Below are 25498 nucleotides of genomic sequence, written 5' to 3'. Positions count from 1 at the left end.
GTGTTATTTACAGCCAAAAAAACTCTTCCCTGCTCCCTACAAGAGAAGAGGATTTTTGTAAATCTTTATCTTTAAAAACTGCTCATTCTGCTATTTCTTTCCCTGTGCTACCAGATAATCTTGCCATCAGCTTTCTCATTATAGCGCTTTACTAATTCTCTTCTAAACTTTATCGCAGATTTATTTGCGGTCATAGTCTGATTCAACTGAACTTGCCAATTGGGAGGAAGTGAGTCAACTATTGAATGTATGTTGGAACTTAGGAAGGATTCTCTGTCAGTGAGAAAGAGGAATGTCTGGAATAATACAGTTTATCATTTTATTCACTCAACTGTATTTTTTTCAAGAATGAATACAAACCAGGTTATTTATACCAGTACAACATTTTGCAGAACGAGAACTTCAATAAAGGCTTTAAATGCTCCTTTAAGGCCACAATAACATCATGTTAACAAATAAGAAAATAAACCAAAAATTTACTTTACCTTTTTAGGATCTGACACATTGTTAATATAAATAGTGTAGACCCCACTTTTGTTAAAACCAGACTGGTATACATCTGCACAGTCTCTGAAAGGCTTTTCTTCCTCCTTTTTCGCATTCTTTAGTAAAACTGCAAAACAAAAACCCCATGATAATGTAAGTTACAATAGCAATTTTAAGCATTTCTGTATCAAGAAAGTCCACTTTTGCACATTGTATTCCTTTTAAACATACACAGTAATAACAGCACTATTGTCCTTACACAATGCGTTTGGTAAATTCTATTAAAGAAAGTATGAAGCTTTCAGACAAATGGCAGAGTAGGCACCAGCAGAAGAAAGTCATGATGCAAATAACTTAACAGAGCATCCTGTCTACTGAGAGGTGAACACAGCACATTCCTTCTGACTGCAAAGGTCTGTGCAACTGCAGGTGTTACCCCTGACTCAAGCTGTATCTGGGAGGCTGCCAAAGAATGCCCCAGAGATGGCACACGGAGGCGGACAATCTTGTTCAGTGTCGTGATCTGATCCAGATGCTCACCTAAGACAGCAAGGCAGAACCCTGGAAGGAAAGAGCTTGTGCCCTTCCTCCATGAGGTACTGCCTTTTGAGCTGCCTAGAGGTTTGGGGCAAGGGAGATGTTTGCTTAAGATTATTTTTTTTGGTAGAGAATTACCTGATTTTCGTATCTACATACATAAAAGTTACTAGATAAAATTATTAGAAAAAAGAAAAAAAATCGGTGCTACTGAAGTCAGTTGTTTAGAGTCATGTTTTAGTGAATTTATTTTTGGCTCAGAACAGGAAAACAATTAATGCTAGAACATCAGTGCAGATCTTGATTGTGTATACTGCAGACAGACCACATATATGAGCCTGGACTGAGAAAACGGGAGGACAAGACATTTGAGGATCCCAGTCTTGGAACAACCAGGAGATTCCCTGTAGAAGGAGTAACATCTGAGAGTGTTCCTTCACTTTCACAAATAAAAGTAGCATGACCCCACACGTTACTGAAGGATATGACTTCATTCCAACAACACATACTTTAAGCACATCAGTATTCCCATGGAAATCCATCAGTCTACTCAGATTCTTAAAGTTAAACATGTCCTTAAGTGCTGTGCAGGGCTCGGGCCAGCACTTCATTAATCCCTACAATAAGGAAACAATATTTAAGTCCTCCAGACACACTCATCGTCTGGTGACAGACACAACTTTTTCATTTTTGGCTTGAAAATGTGAATTATAGGTACAAAAGGGACTACGCCTTATTCAGTCTCGGTGAAGTGGCCTGTGCTGCAAAGCTGGTGCCTAACAACAGTGGTGTGTAAAAAAGCAACGGTCTTGCACAGCACGTGGGACTAGCCAGGCCATAAGATGGTGTGCAATAATGCCAAGGTTTCGTAGACTGATATACTATCTCCCCTTTGAACACTTCAAATCAGTATTTCAGGATTGGAAACTCCTGCCAGATCAATTGGCATTAACACCATTTCAAAGATGGGGAAATTGAGGAAGAGAAAGGTTAAACGTTTTACCTCAGTGATTCTGTGAAAAGATGAAAATAGTTAAATAGTGAGAAATCCAATTCTGAACTGAAAGACTATCCTGCTCTCTAGGTAGACATTTTACACATATATTTTTTTTCCCCTTGTATGTATTTTATTTTTTTGTTTTAAAATTCTATTTTAGCAAACAAAACCCTCTTACTTCCCCCTTTCCATGTATTTGCTGCATATTTATTAGTTTTATCCAACACCATCAATAAAAATAAAACCTGGTTCATATACTTGCGTATGAACTTCAATTGGAAAATCAATGGCTTTTAAACTTGGCCATATGTGGAAAAGGTAGTGCTGGCAACGCAGTAGATGACACGCTCCCCCGTGAGATGGCAGGGAATGAGGTCCTCAGCAAGGTACACACCAACAGTGCCCTCTCAAAGGTGCCATTTTTTAGATAAGTCATAGAACTGAGGCCTGCACGATTTGAGTTAATTAAAGATTTCATGGTACTTTCCTGTAAGCAGATGGCGTTAGTATCAGTGGCCAAAGTCCAACTTGAATAATTACTTGGGGCTGGAGCCAAAGCCTAGAGGAGTTAAAGCAAAGCTTCTCATTGATTTCAGGGGCTTTAGATTAGATCCATTCTTCCTGGCCTGAATTTCTCTAATACTGTTGTTTCAACTGCAGGCATCAGTCTCTCTTGTCTAAAAAATATATATAGTTGTGCAGAGGCAGAGTGTTCATTTCCTCGAGTCTTAAAGTACTTGTATTTTAATATCTACATGTAGTGAGATTATTTCACCTCTCTTTAACTGTTATACACACATTGAAAACCACTTGGAAGTAACTACTTAAGAGTCAATCATGGAAATTTGAATTTGGTTCATTTTTAATGGAAAGTTAGACAAAAAAAAATCATGAGTATATCCTAAAGTTCATATTATTTAAACTTAAAACAAGGTAAGATTTTGATTTCACACTAATTAGAACAGATTTGAAAACAATTTTCTAAGGAAATGGATCTTTAGGAAGCATACTTAGAAATATTTTTTCCTTATTCTTAAGGACTATAAAAAAACTCCAGTAAAACTGCTGTTGATGGAAGAGATGAAGGACAGATAGATGCCATAGAATGCCCAGTTCTTTCCATCTCTGTATCAGACAGCTGATATACCTGAGATCACAGACAGCAAATGTGTTAATTTCCTACAGACTAGGTAATCAAGTACCCTTCTTTTGCAGCAGTGGGTTCTATTCAGCGAACCACTGTAGCCAGAATGGCTTTTCGGGGTACCTCTCATCCCTCTCTCAGAAGCTGGTGCTCCCACTGGAAGTAAAGCTCAGCTCCCTGTGAAGGAGCTGAACTATTACAGATTGCAGCACAGTATATTAAGCATGACCAGCGCAAAGTTCAGTTTTTCTTAATACATCAGACTGTAACTTGCAAGAACAGCCCAGAGTTATCAGAAAATTAATACTCAGGAATGTTACTGGTAATGTTCTTTTAGGGTAAAATATGTTTTTTCTATGGTTTGCTGTTGTTTTTCTAACTTAATATTCCATACAATTTCCAAGCCACTTCTACCTACTATAGATCCAGACTGTTTTTTCTCTAACATTACATAGACCTTGAATCCTTTATACATCAAGTGAAGTTTCTGAACGATGCATAGACTCACATGTGGTAGATGTCTAAATATTTTTTTAAAAAAGTAACAAGGTGCAAATAAAGTACTTCTAAAACAAAATACGTAGCCATTACATTGACTTTAAACAGATTCCTAATGTCAGTTTGGCTATTTTCAAATACAGTGTTTAAGCCAGAGTTTTATGTACCTGAAGAAAAAGATAAGTCTACGTCAACCAAAATAATATTATCATTTTTTAAACCTGAAAGCTTAGCCAAAATTTGAAGCCCTGAAGGGTTCTTTTGATTGCCTTTTGTGGATGAAATCATGCTCCTTTGAAGCAATGATGCTTATGTGGAAAATCCTGCTTTCCTGAACAGAAGGAGAATTAACAAGAGAAATAAGTTCTTCTTTCATTGCACTTCCGAAAGTATTTTGGTTAATTTTTAACCCAATAACTTTCTCCTTGGGCTACACTACCTGTGCTTCCCTACTTGATGAATTATTTCTTTTGGTTATCAGTCTTTCAGCTGTTTCTTTGCTTCAATGCGCTGGACGATGATTTGAGTCCAGACAACACAGCAGGTACCATCCATAACTTTCCAAAGCTCTATCAGATAGCCGCTCCCATGTAGAGGCAACAGCCCTGGCAACGCAACTACTCTGCGGCCCCGTGGAGGAACAAGAACCCAAATCAATGCGGTTTCTTTTAACCCAGAGGCTGTGAACTGCCAGCGCTGAGCAACTGTTCTACTGCTCCTAACAGGGAATTAACCTTCAGTAGAACACCAGGTTCAGCACCCGAGGTTGTAGCCTCTTCAGTTTTGTTAGAAAGGGTTACTGGAGCTTGTAAGTGAGAAAGCTTAGACATGTAGGGCCTTTTTCCCAAAGCAATGGTCAGGAAAATCCCTTAACTGATTGTTAGTTGTGTGTGCCTCTGTGTAGGGTGAGACCATTTTTCTGCTATCAGTCATGAAAATAAGTCACTAGTAAATCAGTTTACTGGTTCCTAACAGCTATCACAGATGAAGGATGCCTGCTTTTCTGCCTGGGTTTAAAGAAATACAAACTGACTACTAAGAATAAATGGCTTCTGAAATATTTAGTAATCTGAAGTTCTCCTCTAGGAATATGAAATTTAAAACATACAATATTTATGTTTTTTCCTAGCTGTATCAAAATGATGTAATTTCATCTCTTCTAGAAAAAAAAATATTAAAAATAATATAGTTTTTTAATTGAGATTTCTGATTGTTTTTGAGAAAATTAAGATATTATCTCATTGCTTTTCAAGTCTCCATCAGAGATAATGCTGTTTGTCTGTAAGCAATAAAGAATGTTGAACTTCAGTTCATTATGTTGACTGAATCAATAGAATCACATTCATATTTATGAAATTATTTAAGATCTGAACTGCCATATCTGTGAAATCATTTGAGACTGAATTAATCACTAGCGTCTTATGTCCTTTAGTGATACCGCCAACAAATGGAAGGCAGCTGTTGGGATTTTTTGTATGATAGTGACTTATTTCGACAGATATGCAGAGATTTCTCTAGTGTCTTAGTGAATTATTATATTTTCATTTTTTTAATGTTTTATTTACATGGATCTAATTTTCTTATAGGACTTGATAATCACTATACATACCAAAACACATTAAAAGAAAAACCTCTTCATGCTTTTGAAGCCAGGAAGGAAAAGTCTCTCCCCATATCTTATTGGCAAACAGAATTGACCTAACTTTTAGCTGCTCTATCAAAAACATCTGAAGTGAAAATTTATGTCCCCAAATGAGCAGCTTCTAAAAAATCGGAAAGGAGAAGGTTGTAAATTGATGGCTTTTACCTATAACTGCAGCATTCCAGGACAGGGTCATTCAAGGACTACCAAATGGCAGCTTCTGTCTAGATCCAGACTGCAAAATAAATTTTGCCTCGATCTTGTCATGGTTCCAGACACATGGTGGGGAATCCTCCATTTCTATGAGACGCTGTATCTCTGACCTCTTTCCCAGCCATTTGGGTGCAGCTGCTGTGCACCACCACAGTTCCAGTTATGATGGCAAATAGCGCCTGGCTCGCAGAGAATCAAATCAGAAACTGTTTGCTAATGTTATCAAAAGGATGTCAGTCAAATGTCCCCAGTGAGGAGGCCTGGAACATGGCCCGTACATGTATATATGTTCCCAGACTTAGCAGCGGGAACCACAAACAGATCTGACAGAGAAAGGATGAAGATTATTTTTGTTTTGAGGAGGAAAAATATGCAGAGAGTCACAGCCCCTCAGTTTTTGCTGACTTAGGGCCAGAGGTGTAGCCTGTTGCTTCAGTGGCCCAGTCTTGCATACACTAATCTCCACTTGAGAACAAACATTAAACTGCAACCTAATAGCTGGCTGTGATGTGACACTATTCCCTGCAGCAAGACAATCCTGTGACAACACAGTTGTGCTGCAATTCTTACACAAACCACAGAGAAAGGCACAAACCTGGTGGCCGACTTCAAGTCAGATATGTTCTCCAGATAACCATAGTGTTGCCTACAAACTAAAAAGATAGCTGTGTAGGAGCACATTTGTGTCCCTGTCAAAAAGTACTTGAAAAGTGTGCTTTCTGGATTCTAGACTGTTCAGGTACATAATACATACTACGTGTTTTTCCTTTCCAAAAAGTATTTCTGGATTATTAAAGGTACTACTGTCAACCAATATAGCTAAAGTGCAAAAGAATTAGGAAATTACAATCCATTGAGAGGTATGAAATTAAAAAAATATTGCAGTTATTTATTATTGATAAAACATCAGGAACTTTTTATGCATCTAGCCTAGTTAAAGTTTTAATGTGAACTTATTCGCATTTAGTACCAAATCCTAAACTATTATGAAGGCAAACTACCACTACCTGATTCAAAACTTTCTCCAATGTCAACTTTATTTCCTCCTGTATTAATACTATGTTTTATTTTCATCTCCACAAAACCTGAATATCATCTTAAAAAAGAAAGGGAGGGGGATAGTAATATGAAAGCTGCTTCTGGATGTCTTGGAGTCCAGCAGTCTTCTCAGATAAGTCATTGTTTGTGCATGTTTGTGTATGCACGTTTGTTTCTTAGGGAGCTGTGATAAAGTTTAGGAATGGAGTTTGGACATATATATTCCTTCCAGTAAAGTATTCACTCACTAAAATGCTTTTCAAAGTAATATTTCTTTGTGAGATTGCTCTTAATTTGACAAAAAGAGCTGGCCAAAGGCAAATTGGGAAAAAACTTCATTTTGACACACTGGAATAAATTATTTCTGTTCTGGGAACTATTGCTATTAAGTTTATAGATTATAAATTTGCAGATTCTGATTTATAAAATTTTATTTTCAAGGCTCCCATTAATCCCAAATGAAGTTAGGAGAGTGGCTATACCAGGTTACATTGCCGCTTCAGCCTCTCCGGTGTTCAGTCTCCAGAATCAGAGGCCCTAGAAGTCATCAGGCTTCCTCACCAGGTTTTTAACCCTCACTGGTCTTGTTTTCTTTTTTGCTTGCACTCTCACAATTACTTATTTTGTCCTTATTTTCTTTTCCCTTTAGGCCTTTCCCTCTCCAGTAAGACCCTAAGGTTTTACAAGGGCTGGGCTAACAACTGGCCCAAAAAAAGAGCCTTCAGTAGGAATAGATGTCCAAAGCAGATGACTGGAGAACAGCAGAAGAGCAGGCAAGCATATCCAGGAATTTACAGCATAGGCGCTTCCTCTGTCAGATGTAATATCTGTATATTTAATAGGCTTTGAAAGAATTTGCTTCCATTAATTTCTCCAGTTGTTTTTTTGGAGTCACATGAATTTTAATCATTCACAGCATCTCATACCAAGGAACCCATTTCTCATCCACATACCATGTGAAGGACAATCTCCCATTGTTAGCTTTCAACCAGTGTATTTCAGCTGTTGACCCTTCGTTCTTAGCTGAAAGCGTCAGTAACTCTATATCCATGCTCTACAAGCCACTTACGATTTTTACTGCATTCTCCTTCTATTATCTTTTACACTGCCTGAAGTATCTCTGATAGTCAGTATCTCTCTAGTCAATGTATGCTATTTCACATCTTTGATCATCTGTCTTTGTAGATTTTTCCATCTTTTTTTCATTTTGTTTCCTTTTTTTTTTTTCTTTTTCTTTTTTTGAGACCTGGGATATGGTATTTTGTACAGTATTTGAGCACATCATGAATTATATTGTGGTAAAACTTTTTCTGATTTCCTTTCTTTTCCTTTGTAGTAATTTATAAAATACCACTTTCATTTTGACCATTGCCAGGCAAGTAGCCCCTCCTGCATCTTTCAATCAAGATTTCCTTGGGAGCTTAGTTTGAACTTACATGGGTAGTTTAGAAGGTGGGACAAAACAGAAGTGTAGAATTCCTTCCTCAGGCATGCCTGTCTGCTGAATGATTAGAGTGGGCAACGCTGGTCTTCATTTAAGTGTTCAGATTTTATGGCAGTATAAGTAAATATATATATACACACACACACACATTTTTAATGTCTAAAGGAGAACTTACTCATAACACGAACTGCAATGCAATGGCAGTGAGCAGTGCTGCTCTTCCCATTTCTGTTGGCTGAGGACTGTCCCCAAAGCCACAGAATGAATCAGCTTATAGAAGATCTGGCAGAAAGTGTTTTGGTTTGGTGCAAGGGAGGAAGGGAAGAGACAGGCTGGGGCATTTTTTTTTTTTTACTTGGTTTCTTTTGTTTTGTTGTTTGTTATACAGGTTTATTATTCCACTGGAGCAGCTCAATGATCTGAGTCAACCTGTGACCCTACAATCACTAGACTGGATGGAGAAGGGGAAGGATTTTGTTTCCAAGGAGCAACGACAAAAGCAAAAATAGCCCCTTCACCATCAATCCCTAGGCCTTGGGGGCTGTGTGCGGATCACCTACTGCATGTGGGCAGCCTGAATGGATGTGCAAATCTCTCTTAGGTACAAACCATCATAACTACCCACCCATGCTGAAATGCAGTTAGTAGGGCTATGATCATAGAATCATAGAATGGTTTAGGTTGGAAAGGACCTTGAAGATCATCGAGTTCCAACCCCCCTGCCATGGGCAGGGACACCTCCCACTAGACCAGGTTGCCCAAAGCCCCATCCAGCCTGGCCTTGAACACCTCCAGGGATGGGGCCTCAACAACCTCTCTGGGCAACCTGTTCCAGTGCCTTACCACCCTTAAAGTGAAAAACTTCTTCATAATGTTTATGATGATTATACCAGCCTAAGAACTAGTCCAGTCTCAGATTCATTAGGATCACCAAGGTCTATTAGATACAGGAATTTCAGTTCCATATTTTTAAGGTGGGGAGCAAAGAGAAAAGGTGTAGCCAATTCGACGCCTCCCATTAACATTTACAGAAATGTTTTAGCAACTAACAGAATATTACTTTTCCCTCCCACACACTGTTTAAGAGTCTGAAGTAAGGAAGGCAAACAATTGCATAGCAAGAGCACTCAAGCTGTCCAACTACTTATTAAATAAGCTATTTAAAGCAGAATTTCCCTCCTATGGTGCTGCAGGAATTGACTCTGTCTTGGAAAACGATGTTAACGTAGTGAGTTTTCACCCTCTCCAGGGCATAATTATTTACTACCTAATAAATTATCAACAGTTATCAAATTTGTTTCCCAATAAATCCAGCTTTAGTGACCGGTAAAAACAATAATACTTCGATTCACTGTGCATTTGAAAGACATCACTTAGGAATACCATAAAGTGGTCCTCATTAGTGAGCTGAAATAGCATGCCTTATGGCCCATTTACAAAGAGATAAAGACACTTAATTATCCAGCTGCAATATAGTTCCTTAATAGTTTCTGTTTGAGACAGCAATTTTGCGAGTAACCAGCCATTCACTGAGAGATGAGAACTAAAGAAGTCTTTCATGAACTGCTACAAGAGAGATTAAACCATTGGCTTTGTTTAATATTTCTAGTGTCCATACTTCTTTAATTGATTTATATTTTTCCACACAGGCACCCTAATGTGCATTTAGTGATTCCAGCTGAAGAATGGTATGCATACAAAGAAATTTTTCACTAACAAGCCATCTGGGTGACACCGGCAGTGTTGTTAGTTGGTTTATATATGCTGATATCCCCTGTAATATCATTGGTGTGAGTGAATAATACCATTTTTGTAAAGCAGAGTGAAGAGAGATTTGGCACTGATGTATACTCTATGACTGAGGGTGGGTAATTGATTTCAATATTAACAATCAAGAATTTAAATGTAAAAATATGTACTTAAAGGATTAATTTTTCAGTACTAATAAATATTGAACTCCTGCTGTGACCATCAATAAGGTAATAGGGCTAAAATATGGTAAAACCCAATTCTGTTTTGAAGAGTTTCAGTATTTTCTCACTGACATAAATGTCAAACGCTGCACATTCAAATTGACTTATTTTAGTACTGAATCTCTATTAAACCAAAGTCTGGCCTGATCCTAGCTAATAGTCTTTGTTGCATTTTATTATACATCATAACTTGGAAATTAAGGTATCCTTGCCTAAGCAAGGTATGAAAGCACTGTTATTTTTCAGTCATGATGATTTGGGATTAATATTCTTATTTATTTAGTTTTATAAAATAAGAATATAAAATTAATCTGTCGCAATGTAGATAAAAATCATATAAATAGCAGCACTAATATGTATCCCTCTTCCATGACAGTACGTGTAAAATTAAGATTAATTTTTTTCCTAGCTTTCAAAATATAAAGGCAGACCAAAAAGAGGAATGCATCTTTATAATAGTGAGCTTTGTGAGTTGCTGGTGGACGTTTTCTGATAGAGATCATAGATGAAAAGCATCCTGTTTTGTTATTACATTGCAGTATGTTATAACACATTGCTAATAAAAATGCAATTTTAGGTATAGGAAAAAAAATGTCTGTCACTTTATTCATACATTCTTTTCTTATAACCATATTTCAAGCACACTCCTGCTCCACCTCAACTTGCAGCCAAAGTTGGCAGAAACTTCTGTGCATCTAGAAAAACTCTTATTTTGTTTGTTTCTCTGTTCCAGAAGAAAAATAACAAAGTGACTGATATGCCATACTCTAGGTTTCTGCCTCACTGGTTATGTTTCATCATGTTGAAAAAAACCTTAGCAACGTCAACGAAGAGGTACAAACAGGAGGCAAGTGTTTAAGAAATTAAAAGATATAGTTAGGGAAATGGTACCAGACAAAACATGCTGTTACGTCAAAATACATCTCAGATGAGTACCAATATTATTATTTCCATGCACAGAACAAAAATGACCAAGAACTGTATAACACAACCTTATTCTTCTACACTACTGTCTAAAACGTATTAGATTAAAATATCCTTGTTATTGTATTCCAATATATGGCTGAGTCTATATAATATAGAAATGTTGTCTTGCTGAACACAGTCCAAACATTAAGATTTAAAATTACCTTTCAGGACACCTGAATCTGTTATTCTACCCTGGGGTTCCCACTGGGATTTTATTTTATTTTTTTAAAACTACTAGCTTGTATTATATAAGGTGTCTTTGAAGTCTTTCTAATGAAGTAGGCCAGCATCACTGCTGGGGTAATTCTGCTTATGTCAATGGAGTTTCCCCTGTGCCTGTAACCTTCAGGTCATTGCTTTGAAGTTCTCATTCTGTTTTCACTCTCTTCGCTTCAGCACAAATTTTAACATCGTAACAAATGTGGTCTAAGAAGTGGAATACACTATTTAGTGTTTAACGTTTTGAATAAATTAATTGCTATGCCTTTTAAAAATGCAAATTCCATTAAAATAAATTTTTGGAGATATTTATTTTTCCTGTACAATTTTCTAAAATATGAAAGCTACCCATAACCGAGAAGATTTATACCTCTTCAGAAATGCCAGAGCCACTAACCATGTTATTTACTTCATGAATTCAATAGGCACTTCCGGGGAGGTAAATTCCTAGCATATATGTGTATTATTTTGAGAATTAAGCCTAGCTTCTTGTCAGCATTCAAGAGGAAGCTAATGCTTCATTTCTCTCCTACTTGGAGGTCACAAACCCAGACATTCATGACAAAACTTTCTCTACTGTTCCATTAGTCCTCTGAAGTACACAAGTTTAGACCAAACACTTTAACAAGGTATGTTGTTACGCAGTCTGACAGACAACATAAAAAACAGGAAAAGGAAAACAAATTTATGGTTAAATATACTTTCCCATTGAATTTTTACATTCCCTCACCCTGTGGGTGGGAGGACTTGGGCAGCTATCCTAAGTTATGTAAATTAATGTTAACACAATAGACACTCTAAATCTATTTTCTTCAACTGGAAAACAAAATAATAAAAGGACAATGTATTTGAAAATATATGTGACTTTTGACTGGGCACATTTTCTGATGTTTGCCTTGAATAGTAATTTCTCACTGGACCAATACAATTTCTAAATTACTTGGTTTGAACTTGTATATGCTTCTTTGATGATGATATTATCTATTGCTTAACATAATTTGTAGTGTATTCCTTGCATTTTACTTTTTGAGTAATATCTGCATGACTCTCTACCTAGCACTACATATCCCTTTCATAGGCAATTTTTCTGATATAGAAGCTTAGAAAGTGTCACTAAACTAGTTACTGTTACACATTTATTTCTTGACAGTGACAACAATGTGCCAAAATGTTTTATCCGTTCTCAGAAAAACAATATTCAAAGTATTATGAAGAATGAACAGTTTAAAGAAAACAATAATCACAAAATGTTTTACGATCTTTGCAAAAAATGATGTGTTCTCTATCCAACTCTTATCTTCTACAGGTAAAAGATTTCTACAGTCTTGGAGACAGTAATGCAAAATCTCTATGGTGATTAACTAAGCCTTCACCGCAATGTTTCTATTTCTCTGTCTTTTGCTGGGGAAAAGTAAAAGTTTCAAGCATGTATCTGTATTTGAATTTGGACATTACTTAGTTTTTAAAAAGTTACTTTAAACTTTCACCATAATGAACAATAATTTCAATTGGAAGGCTAGTGTCTAAAAATACTGCTTTTTTAGAAATTCTTTTTTAGAAATTTATTGGCAGCCACTGAGAAGTTTGTTGCCCCTGCCTAAAAAATACATAAACAATGTGACAAATCTGTTTTGCCACAGACACAGGCCAAAATGGAGACATGTGAGTCCCCATGGTATCCTGCATATATTTGACTCTCTGTAGGCTTTGTGACCTATTGGAGTGTCTATTTTAAGGATTATATGCAACTGAAATCTGAGAATCACTCACACTGGGACAGAGGTGGGTGGTATTTTGGAAAGCAAACTCACAAACAATTCCAAGATTTACAGGTGGCCCGTATCCCAAAACTGGTCTGTACCAAAACTGACACTGAAAGTGGGATCTGGATTTTGTATTTAGGTCCATCTATATTTTAAAAATTTATTCTTTGGTTGTCTCTTACTTTTCTCTCTTCCTTATTTGTCTTTATATCCTTTGGAAGTTCTCTGAAAGTTTGTCTAGCAGTAGTGGAAGTACCAGAGTAGATTTCTTAGGGTTGTCATTCAGTACTAAGGACTATGGTAGCTAAGCTTCTCAGAGTGTAAAACTAAACAAAAGCAGTTTCTGTTGAGCCCTGTATCTCTACACTGTTCAGCTATGTTATTCACAGGCTCCTACCAGGCAAACTTCTGAAAGTTTCCCAACTTATTTAAATTATCTAAAACTAAATCTTCTGATATGATGATGTCATTACTGGAGGAAATTTATCTGATATTTCGTAATCAAAAAACAGTGGTTATCACCAGCTTGGTTTCAGATGAATTTTTTTTTAGCTGTATTATTATTATTTTATAAAAAAAATAGTTTTTAAATTACTAGTTTCAGTTTCATAAATTGGAAAATCCTGAAACAATGAAGAACATAATTTTCCCATCTGTGACTTCTCTTTGGGGAGATTTTTAGGTTTCTTGATACTGATGATAGTTTTTAAAAATATAAAGGCTTACATGTAATATAAAATATATCTACTTACATTTTTAATTTGTGGTTGAAAACCCAACAATAGTACTTAAAACCATTCTCAAAATGCTGCAGGGTTTAGACTTTGCAATTTCTCTCAACTCTTGTGTTCATCCTTAGGAATTACTCATCTTTGATAATCTGGCTATCTAGACCAGATGCCTCACTTAGGTTGTGCTTCCTTTCAAACCTGAGTGTCCCTAGTTAAAAGCCTGAAGTTTTTAAGGTGACCCATCCTTTGCTGGCTCTTCAACTTTCTAATAATTCAAAAATCTTTATCAATCTCAATGATATCTAGCAACCTTTACTTAACTTAATCAAGTACTATCTTTTACCAGTGGAAAATATATCTCAATGTTACTGGTTGTTCCTTTTCCCCCTACAATTAGTTATTTTGCGTGCTCCCATAATAGCATCCCACATACCTTCTTTCACATCTAATAGTTCTCTATGTTACAGCTTTCTCTCCTCATATGGAAATCATTCCAGGTTTCTAATTATTTCCATTGTCCTATTCTTTTCTGGACCATTTCCATTTCTGCTATATCCCTTATGAAATTAGATGACTAAGGTTTACCAAAGTATTAAGACAGAAGTGGTGTCACTGATTTATGTATCACATTTTGTTATTCTCTATCTCCAAATAAACACCAGTTCTCACAGTATATTTTATGTTTTGAACATTAGTGTATGCATAGAGACTTGTGTAAGACTATCTAAACTTCATATTTTTGTGTGAATTTAGAGTAGCTCCAGTTGAACTTCCAGCGTGTATACTTTTCCATCTTCAACATGTATTCGCACAGACTGCAGCTGCTATTATTTTTTGGTACAACCAAATGCTTTAATATTCAGCCTTCATTAGAGTGGTCTTGTGCTCCAGGATAATATTATTATTTTAACTTAAGCTCTCTGGCTCCTTTTTCAGCTGTGAATGTACTTAGCAAAAAATGTTGGTCAGCTAGGCTTGAACAGGTAGTTAAGTGGAAATATTTCTGCAACTATTTCTCTTTAAATTCTTCTCTTTAAATAAAAAAGGTATCCAAGGAACATTCCAAACATATTAATATGCAAAAAGTCCAAAATCAAGAGTTTGAGTTAGGCTATTAAAATTATATTTAGGCATTTAACTGTGCTGAGCATCTTTTGCTTCCACAGTTCCTCAGAAGTAAAAAAACCTGCTGAAAATTCAGGTTTTCAGGCACCTGAATTTGTACTCAGGAGCCCAATTTTAAACATTCACTTCTGTAATCCTCACTCAAAATTCTTATAAGCAGCTGAGGAAAATAAGTTTAAGAAAAATGTTGGTTTGTTTGTTTTATTTTCTTTGAATCAAAATCAAAATTATTAGAAAATCTGTCTGTAACCTTAAAAAGAGCTTGCAGTATATCTCTGTATGAGAATAATATATCTTTCATTTTGATATTAATTTTAAAGTACTCCTGAGCTCTATTAGAACACCCTGGACACATCTTTGCCAGGTTTCTTTGCCAAAAGACCATAAAACATAATAAAGGATTTGCATTGCATCACAATGTTTCTCTACCGATGAGAACAGCCTACTATGAAGGATGTTATTTAATTCAAAATGCTGGGGAACAGTATAACAGAATAAGCAGAAGGGAACATTTAGAATGAACGTGAGGGGGAAAAAGAGTTGTTTTTTTTTTAAAAAAAAAAAAAGTAGTCTATCAACACGGCCCAAGCACGCAACACTTCCAAAGGAAGAGATGTAATCCTCGTCACTGGAGCAGTTCAGATTTAAGCCACACAAGTTGCATGGGAATATATAATAGAGAGAAAACCCACACTGCCTCGAGCGGAATAGTTTGAATGATCTAATATGTCCTTCTGCCTCTTAAACAGAGCATTGAAAAATGATGCAGGTGACAAGGTTTTGACCAGCGGGCTAGGGTTGTTGTTTGGGGGTTTAGTTTTTTGCTTTTTGTTTTTTAGATAATTTATGGCACTTAGAGCTCTAGAATTACAATGAGCAAATATGCTGGGCTCTTTAGACTGCTGGTACTTAACCTTGCACAGACCTCTTTCATCCATACTTCCACACTCACTGAATGACTAGCACAGTTTGCACATCTACAGTTTCTCTCTAGGCTTACCCTGTACCCTTTCTCAGAAGGGTTTTGATGGCTTCTTCCCAGATGGATATTATTTTCTTTCCTCAACTTTATTTCCCGCAGTATTTTTAACCCTCTTCATACCACACCAGGCACAGCTGTTAATCCCCTTTTAGCTGTTATTCTTCACATATGTCTTTTCTCTTATATCCTCCCTTTTCTTCTTCCCTCTTCTGTATGACTTTGCCCTGTTTTCTGCACTTACTAGTTTATTCTTTCCAGTGTCCTATTTCTGTCCTTTACAGTGGTCTCCATTCACCCATCTCCCTTAAACAGTTCTGATGAAAGGAATTTCTTTCCAGAGACATTCTGCAGTTTCTTTAGCACTCAAAAACTCAAATCCTATCTGAATTTCTTTCTCAGTGTCTGTAAGAAACCTGTTTACTAAGAAAGGCAGACTTGAGGAGAATTGTCCTAGAGTCTTTGTCAACCCCTTCTTTCAAAAGATATTATTTCTCTTTTGTGTTTGTAGTGTGCCTAATGCACCCAGAAACAAACGAAAAAAATGCAGCAAGGCAGAAGGAAGAAAAATGATCCCTTATTATAAATAAAATCTCATTCAAGAGAAGGGATTAATCTTTTGGATGTCTACAGCACCATCAGTGCCTACATCCAAGTTCATCAACATTATAACCCGTATATATGTATAAAGTTCTGGGTTACTTTCCTTCATTTTGTACCCTGTTCTCTCCAATGACTGTAAAGGAAGCCTAGAGTAATATGTAGAAAACCAGTCATATACAAAATTAACATCCACAGTTGTTTGGATTACTCCCAGTAGAAGGACAGAGATGCTCAGAGGAAAAATCAGTATTGCTAATGTGAAGTCAGTGGAATTATGGCGTATGTCAGCTATGGTCAAGGCATTACAATTCAATGATGTTAAATTCAAAAAAATAAAAAATGGCCATCAGTACATGGGTCAGCCTCAGCCCTGTCTGAACCTTATTTCATTTGTGGGTTCTCATCAGCTCTTTTGTGCTCAATTATAATATTGTGTTCTTTCTTGGAATAAGCTCATTAAGTTCTGCCTTTCCAAAATTGAGGATTTACTGCAGAAGAAATTTCTTAGCACTTCTAATGTTTTATAATGTTACTTTCTTACCTCCTTCCTTGGAACAGAGGGTGATTAGAGTGTGAACTGTATCCATCAATTCAAGCTGCTGTTTCTGCAGGACACTGTTATTGCTTGTTGCCTTGTTTAACTGCCTCTCTAGTTCCTGGATTATGTAGCTTTGTCGTGTGACCAAGCTTTGTAGGTTCTCTTTTTCCTCCTTCAAAGTGTCCAGCTCCTCTTTATGTCTTTCTTCCATTTCTAAAATTCTGTGTTCAAGTAAACTAAAGTGAAATAAAACAATTAATAGATATTATTTCATGCCAACATATTTATTAATACAGAAAACAGAATTATTTTATTTTTCACCGTAGAATTCAGTACATAAAAATGTCACATCTACTAATTCAGTCCATTGATTCCTCTATCAAACAGCCAAATATAATTGCTCTTTAACATTCCATTTCGTGATTTTTGCACGCTGTAGTGCTTAGAGTAAATTGCCTAGAACTGCGTATCCAGTTGTTACACCCATCCAAGAGCATAAGCATAGGCCGGTAACACATTTGTATATAGAAATTTAGGCAGAAAAGCCAAAGGTAGGCAAAGGAGGGCATCAAAGAGGACATCATTGGTAGTATGGATGAGTGAATATGGTAAGAGACAAAAATCGGGGATAAACTAAGGAAGAGTTTGTGAAGAGCCTTACCACTGAGTGGAAGACAAGCATTAGGAGCTATGGAGCACCACCAAAGGATATGGATCCCACAGTAACAGTAACATTTGATGTGGTCTGTGAAGCTGGTAAAGGAACTGTGCACCAGATGAACGGTATCTGCTTTCACATTAAGAATACTACTTTCTCCCCAAAAGATAAATCCGAAGTTTGCATTTTAAGAGAGGATTCCCTTGCTTGCCTTGAGTCCACATAGATATTCCGCTCCCCATGCCTTGTGTGGTTCCTCAAAAGTCTCCTCAGACAGAAAACTGTTTGGAGTCATACTATGTGACCTGCTTACATCAATTTTTATGAATAATTTCGCACATATGTGGAAACACTTTCTCCTGACTAATATTCTTTTTCTAGTGCCCTCTCTGTCCTGAGTCAGAAGTGTACAATTTACAAAGATCAAAGGCATGCCAGATTATATCTAGAAGCATAGGGGAGTCGTAGACATAAAGGACAGCTAATATCTGTCAACAGTGAACAATAACTTTTTTCAGGCCAGTGCTTTGATGCTGTGGTGGGAGTTTAAGCAGAAAGATTTTATTAATATTAGATAAAGAAATTAATTCAATCCCTCTGCTACTTTCTCTTCAGTAATTCTACTGTAAATGCCAAAAGAGGTGTTTCTCATGCCCATAAACCAACTGGTGGTTACCAACTTGCCAACAAACTGCTTCCTGTTCAAGTCAGTCTTAGGTTTTATTTATTTGCACTCTCCCCCCACCTTTGTTTTTACTTCTGGATAATAGATCAGTGGCAAAATGCCTGCATAATTTCAGGTCATTTAACCTAACTGAAGAATGTAATTAAATCCATATGGAGTTGTTTCTACTAGATATCACAGTGCCTTAATATGAGCTGTTACAAATGATAACAATTCAAAGATTAAATTCAGGCCCTGGATTTGCTGTACAAGCTAGAGTAATATAACACTTTTTCTTCTTTTTTTTTTTTTTTTTTTAAATAAAAGGAGTCAAGCAGCAAATCTCTTTTTCTGAAATGTTATAAATGTGGGACTTAGAAAAATATTGAAGAAAATGTACTATGTAATATCAACATATCTAGTTCTGTGAAAACCAGAAAGATCTGGGTAAAGGAGGGGGGGAGAAAAGATGGGAAGGGAAAACACTTTTTCATGGGGTCTCAAATGCAAAGGGGAACATGATATCTCATTCTTAAAGGCTCATTAATTAGTAATGAAAGCATAACAAGATTCAGTGGACTGGAATCAGATGATAGAAAGTTTCAATCTGAAACAAAGCATGGATTTTGAAGCCAAAGACAATAAATTATTTTAATACCTTACCAGACCTGTAGATTATTTTTTTCATCACTTGAACTCTAACATCAAACACAATGCCTTTATGCTCTACACTCATATGGATTTTTTGGAGAATATTTATGCAGAAGTCTTTAAGCTTTGTTATGCAGAAGGTCAGACTAATTAGCTTAGTTCGGCAGAAATGGTTGAAAATGTTCCGATGGAACTGTTTTTTCTCATAAAATACTGTTCAAAAAAAAAAAAAAGTTCTATGTGAATTTTATCAGTTCTCTCAACCTTTTCATGGAAATTATTGAAATACTCATTTTGAGTCTAGATTTTAACTTTTCTGATAGACTTTAAGTTATATCGATGTGCTTTGGAAAGGAACAAGGTGGGCCCTGGGCACAGCCTGTGATAGAATGCATGCTAGGTGTGGCCACATCCCACTCTGACATCTTACAGCCCATTGAAAATGTTGTATATTGTTAATGTAAGACAAGATGTCATTCTTTAAGCCAGAATATTGCTTTATAGTTATATGGTACATAAAGGTAAAAAAAGTTCCCTTGATCTATGTCCATATCCTAGTACTGTACAGGGCATTTCCCTAATTCCACAACACCCTCTTTGCACGTTCACATCTGAATGACTTCCATATTGGAATGGTTTCATGTAAAAGGCCTGGTCTTTCAGAGCAACAGTTTGTGCATTGCATTATTTGTTTCCCACCAAAACCTAAGACCATAGTAAATGAACCCATGTGATGACAGTCTTATTTGTAGCAACACTGGCCATGTCAAGCAAGAAGGAAGAATATTTAGGGCTTCCCAGTTTGGCATCTACAGACACGGACAGCAAGCAGATGTTTTATGGCTTTAGTAATAATACATCCTAATATTTATGAGTAGTGTGTCAACAACATGTGGTAGAAAGATGGGAGTGTCACAGCACTTAGTTCCTTTACAGTTTTCTATGTAGATTAAAAGTCCTGTTATTATAAACTGCAAAACTAAGCTATTTTAAGGAATGCATATGCATTTATACAATGATCTTTCTATATCCATAAATCTACAATAACAGATAAGAATAAGTCCTGAGGATAGGACCACTCCCTGTATTCCCAGGAGAAATCCAAAACATTCATTGTGTTTTACTAAGAATCAATGAGAAACCTTTGGTCAAAGGTCCAAATGAATAAAAGTAAAAATTTCACATAGATTGGGGATTTCTACACTGGCTTGTTCCAAAATCCTTAAACAGCATGAGAAAAGCTGCTTTTGTGTCCTTTGACTATAATGTGGCCAGAATTTTTCATTTGTACTGTTACATTCATATTTATTATAGCTCATTATAATAAAAAAATGCTAGAAACTTTATAAAAAAGTCTTGAAATAGGTTGAAACCAATTACAAACATATTTAGATATTTTGTTTTAGTAATTGTGAGACCACTCTGTTCTCTGTTTTTTCCTTGTGACATCAGACAATTTCTAACAGACAAATATCACGAAGAAACAACTTTTCTGAGTGCTTGTTAAAGATATTTTCTCAATTTTTTAAAGGGGCATTGTGAAGGCAGTTAAAATGAAAATATTTTTACTAGTTTTCATTAATGACTACTGCTGAAATAAAATATTAAAGAAAACAAATAGGCATCTGTCTCTATACCAATTAATCAAGCAATCTGTAAAGATTAACTGAAATTGTTATATAACATTATTTTACAACACTTTCCAGTAAAATGTTATGGTCATTACATAATGACTGGCTCTATTTTACAGTAAGTTTACTGTATATATTTGCTGTACATTTGAAATTCCTATAGATTTCCTATATGTTTGAAAACATTACTGACCTAGACAAATGAAGCAGTCAAGGGAACTACAATACTCACAATAAAAATAAATCACCATTCACTAGGAGCATCATGTATATACATATGTATGTATACACATGCACATACACATAACGTATATGTGGTTTTTGAAATTGTAGCCTTCAGTCTGGGGAAACAAATCAAGCATTTGGGGAACAGAAAGAAGTTGTGAAAAAACAAATGTTGTTGTTAACATGGATAAATATCAATATTATCCATTGGACAATGACTCTTTGGAGTCATTATCTAGATGACAATTAAATGAAAACAAACACCAACACCACCACCCCACTCCCAAATCCAGACAAACTTCCTAAACTTTTCCTAAAGGTTAACCATGTCTCAATGTCTAACCTACTGATCTTGGCGAGACTAGGAATCTATTTTCAACCATACAAATGATGTGTTAACTTTGTCAGGAAGCAAGCCAGTGGGATGCCTCGCTGCAACTGTGCTGTGTCCAGCTGATTCAGAAAAAGCCCTCTGATAACGCTGGAGAGGGTAGAAGGCCCATACAGAAGTCAAAGAATGACTTCCAGGGAAAGCTGCTGTCATTTTGAAAGGTGATGAAGTAGAACATATAGAAAGCACTCTAGTAGGTCTCTGGGGAGGAAGGAAAGTCTGGTTTAGACAATCTGCCTTATAAGGTAGGTAGTTTATTCACTAATCCATTCCAGACCATGGCAGTTTAAGAGATATTTTTTTTTTTTATCTTTGTTTTCGGAGGCCTCAGTTTAGACATTTGAGAACAGGATATAGACCAGATCTTAGAGATGGACATCTTTTGCATTAAAATAATCTTTTAAAAAATCTGGAGATATTAAAAATACAGATAAAAAGATTTACATTGTTGAACTATTCAATAAATAAAGACAAGTAACGTCACACTAGAAAAAGATTCTTTGTTTGTATACACGTGGTTTTCTTGTATTACATATGTGTGGGAAGACAAACAGGTAGAGGATTCAAATGCATACTTTTGAGTGCAAGAATGGTATTTTCTCACTGAGACAGTTTCTTTGTGCTTGCTGTTACATGAGTGAAATTTTTCCTGTGTTGTTAGGTGCTGACCACTCATACTTACTTTGTTGATCTGATATAGTCTGATCAGTTTAAGGAAATGTAAAAAATATGTGTTGCCATATTTATCAAGACCAGTAAAGTAATTGGTCACTTAGCATCATTAAGCCTATTTTGTATACCTGTGACAACATAATTCCATTGAAATCACAAAAGTGAAGTGAAAAGTCTGGATTTGTCTTTTTATTATATGTGAAACCTGCAAGTAGACATGTTGTGCTTCCTTATCTGTCACACAGTCAAATGAAAATTCAAGAATCATTCCTGAGCCCTTGCTTTTCATAGGATACAATTCTTGTACTGAGTGTGTTAATCTAGTTCGATAGTCTGCAAATTGAAGCTGGATTTTAAGTTTCACTTCCACTATTTATTGCTGCAAGATCCAGAATTTTATTACATTTTTTCATCGTTTGTTTCATTTGAATAAATAAAAAGTTGCGTTCACACTTGCGTATTGAAACAAATAGCACACAGTAAGTTAAATGCAGCTGGTACACTCTGGGGGACAAAAGTGGGGAGGGACATAAAGGCACTTAGGCAGGGAAATCTTTTGGAATAAATCAAAATAGCTTTTAGAAAGTTCTTGTGGGAGAAGAAATGGCAATGGAAGAAACCACCATTTATATTATAGTGGGTGGGAACCCACAAAACTAAATTATTTATGGCATGAGAGTACTCAATAGAAACATGATTCTGGGGCAAATGTGACTCTACTTATGCCATGGAATACTTTCACTTCAGTGGGATAAAAGGAAGAAAATTGGACACTCTTCCCAGCAGAGGCAGGAATTAAAGAGAAAGGCCAAGAATAAATATATTTCTGTTCTAAAGAACATGCATTGGTCCCCTGTTGATGTGCAGTGTTCATTTTATTTAAGAATAATATACAAGTTACTGTAGTATATCAATGCTCAGTTACTATAAGATTTTGCACTACTTTCATCCAAAATATGGTTCTTTAAACGTGACTAAGATCATTAGTTTTATTTTATATAGGCAAAATTTTAGCACAGAGAAAGAAATGATCTGCCCACAGTAGACCATCTGTTTTGATTGTTTTTGTCATGACAATAGTGCCTACACTTGTTCCCGCTGTGATGTACACCTACTGCAAAAGAAAGGCCCCTTCCAAAGAAAGTTTACATTCCATGTAGGCAACGCCAACAAAAGGCATTTTCTCTGTTTTGTTGAGGTGTAAGTGATATGGAGAGGGATGAACACATTTTAACTGCAAACAACTACTGAACATAGCGTGATGGACAATCTATAAGTACTGCTTAAAGTTCAGCAAGCTAAAATCATTGGCATGTCCAGAAGCCTCATATCTACTGAGATTTGTCCCATAGTAAACCTGACACACACATAATTGGTTTCAGAATCACAACCCACAAGGCCAAAATTACACAGCTCTTTGTTATGAGTAGATGATGATACAGGAGCTGATGATCCATGTTGCCCTCTCCCTAATTTTATCACTCGCGAGGAGAGAGTAACAGAATCTGGACAGTGTATGCCAGGCTCTTGCTTCATTACAAGATGAAACACCGTGTGCTTTTTCATTTATCCACATACAACTATACTTCTGAGAGAAACAACTGGATATAAAATGTGCTTTTTAACATACCCTTCCTTTTCTTCCGAAAAATCAAGGCAGACCATTTTGTCATGTCACAGACCATTCCATCATAACATCAGCCAAGTCAAAGGTCAACTTAAGTAAAACTTATTTGTTTACTGACATGAAGGCTTTACACCCTGACACATTGCTAACATAAATAAATAAATTCAGATTGTTAATTACACAAGATTCGGTCTTTTGAGCAGCCAATAAATTTTTGTTGTTAACCAGATTGTAGCAGATAAAAATGCAAGTATTTATATACTTAGCTAATCCTTGGGTTAATCCCAAATTGAAATAGGTTTGTAAAATATGTAGAATCAATTGCCTCCTGCACATGCCTGCTCTCTCCATGGACTATGGGGAGACCCTACATATGCAGTTTAGGTGAATTACTTAATTTTTAGATGGCTGAAGTCGAAGTTATTCCCACACTAATCTATGCATATTTCCAACTGGTCAAGGGAAATCTGTGGAGTTCAAGAGTTTTCAGTGAAATCCAATGTTTCCAGAATAACATTTGCTGGAATTACTGGCTATAAACAGTTGTTAGATTAAATACATTAAATTGGTTTTCATAACCAGTAGCAATAATGGTATATTATTTGACCAGCTTTGCAACTAGACACATTTAGCAAACACCTTTCTTTGTAACAACATTTTCTATTTTTCATCATTATCTAGTTCTTTGTCTTCTTTTCCCAGTAGCTCCTTGCCCATTTTGGTGTTAGTCTTCCTTACGTATAACCCTGGGCAAGGTCTTTCTGCCTCAGTTGCTGATTCCTGTACAGCAGCACCAGAGTCACGCTGCCTTTTTTGGCAAACTGTCTGATCTCAGTTTAAACAGTCCAGTAAAGCTTGTTCAGGACACTTCAGTAACTACCTCACTTTTAAAGCTCTTTGCCTTATTTCAGTGTCAAATGTAGACAGATGCAAGAGGGTTATGCCTTGGGAAAACATATTTAAGAAAGGCTAAAAACATCACACAACAGTGTGAGGAGTGAGGGAAAAAAGGTGAGAGTAGCAATGCTGTAGACATCAAGGACAGAAAAGAAGGGGGGAAGGAGGTGCCAGAGTAGAAATTCTCCTGCAGCCCATGGGACAGACCATGGTGGAGTAGGTATTTCCTGTGGAGAACTGGAGTAAGTGGAGACGCCGAGAAGTAAACTGCAGCATGTAGAGGACCCATGTTGAAGCAATCTTATCCTGAAGGACTGCAGCTTGTGGGAAAGAACCACACTGGAGAAAGGAAAGAGCATGAGGAAGGAGAGGCAAAGTGGTGTGAACTGACCACAACCCCCATTCCTTATCCCCCTGCAGTACTTGGGGGAAAGGGGGAGGTAGAAGAGTCGGGAGTGAAGCTGAGCCCGGGAAGAAGGGGAGGTAGGGGGAAACATAAAGGCACTTAGGCAGGGAAATCTTTTGGAATAAATCAAAATAGCTTTTAGAAAGTTCTTGTGGGAGAAGAAATGGCAATGGAAGAAACCACCATTTATATTATAGTGGGTGGGAACCCACAAAACTAAATTATTTATGGCATGAGAGTACTCAATAGAAACATGATTCTGGGGCAAATGTGACTCTACTTATGCCATGGAATACTTTCACTTCAGTGGGATAAAAGGAAGAAAATTGGACACTCTTCCCAGCAGAGGCAGGAATTAAAGAGAAAGGCCAAGAATAAATATATTTCTGTTCTAAAGAACATGCATTGGTCTCCTGTTGATGTGCAGTGTTCATTTTATTTAAGAATAATATACAAGTTACTGTAGTACATCAATGCTCAGTTACTATAAGATTTTGCACTACTTTCATCCAAAATATGGTTCTTTAAACGTGACTAAGATCATTAGTTTTATTTTATATAGGCAAAATTTTAGCACAGAGAAAGAAATGATCTGCCCACAGTAGACCATCTGTTTTGATTGTTTTTGTCATGACAATAGTGCCTACACTTGTTCCCGCTGTGATGTACACCTACTGCAAAAGAAAGGCCCCTTCCAAAGAAAGTTTACATTCCATGTAGGCAACGCCAACAAAAGGCATTTTCTCTGTTTTGTTGAGGTGTAAGTGATATGGAGAG

The 25498-nt window shown here is 36.4% G+C and overlaps 1 protein-coding gene across 1 annotated transcript in view; it reads right to left on the bottom strand.

The window, feature by feature from the left end:
- The window catches only part of ANGPT1 (angiopoietin 1), a 163664-nt gene that overhangs the window by 59348 nt on the left and 78818 nt on the right, over positions 1–25498 (bottom strand). The window contains exons 4-5 of the mRNA XM_009891800.1: positions 16903–17135; positions 486–613 (exon numbers count right to left, since the gene is read on the bottom strand). Coding sequence (XP_009890102.1) covers positions 486–613; positions 16903–17135 — 361 coding nt within the window. The remainder of the gene's footprint in view (positions 1–485; positions 614–16902; positions 17136–25498) is intronic.

This window comes from Charadrius vociferus, unplaced genomic scaffold, assembly GCF_000708025.1.
Source record: "Charadrius vociferus isolate BGI_N301 unplaced genomic scaffold, ASM70802v2 scaffold15, whole genome shotgun sequence".
Taxonomy (NCBI): domain Eukaryota; kingdom Metazoa; phylum Chordata; class Aves; order Charadriiformes; family Charadriidae; genus Charadrius; species Charadrius vociferus.
The sequence above is the reverse complement of the archived record's forward strand: the minus strand, read 5'-3'. Positions and strand labels throughout refer to the sequence as shown.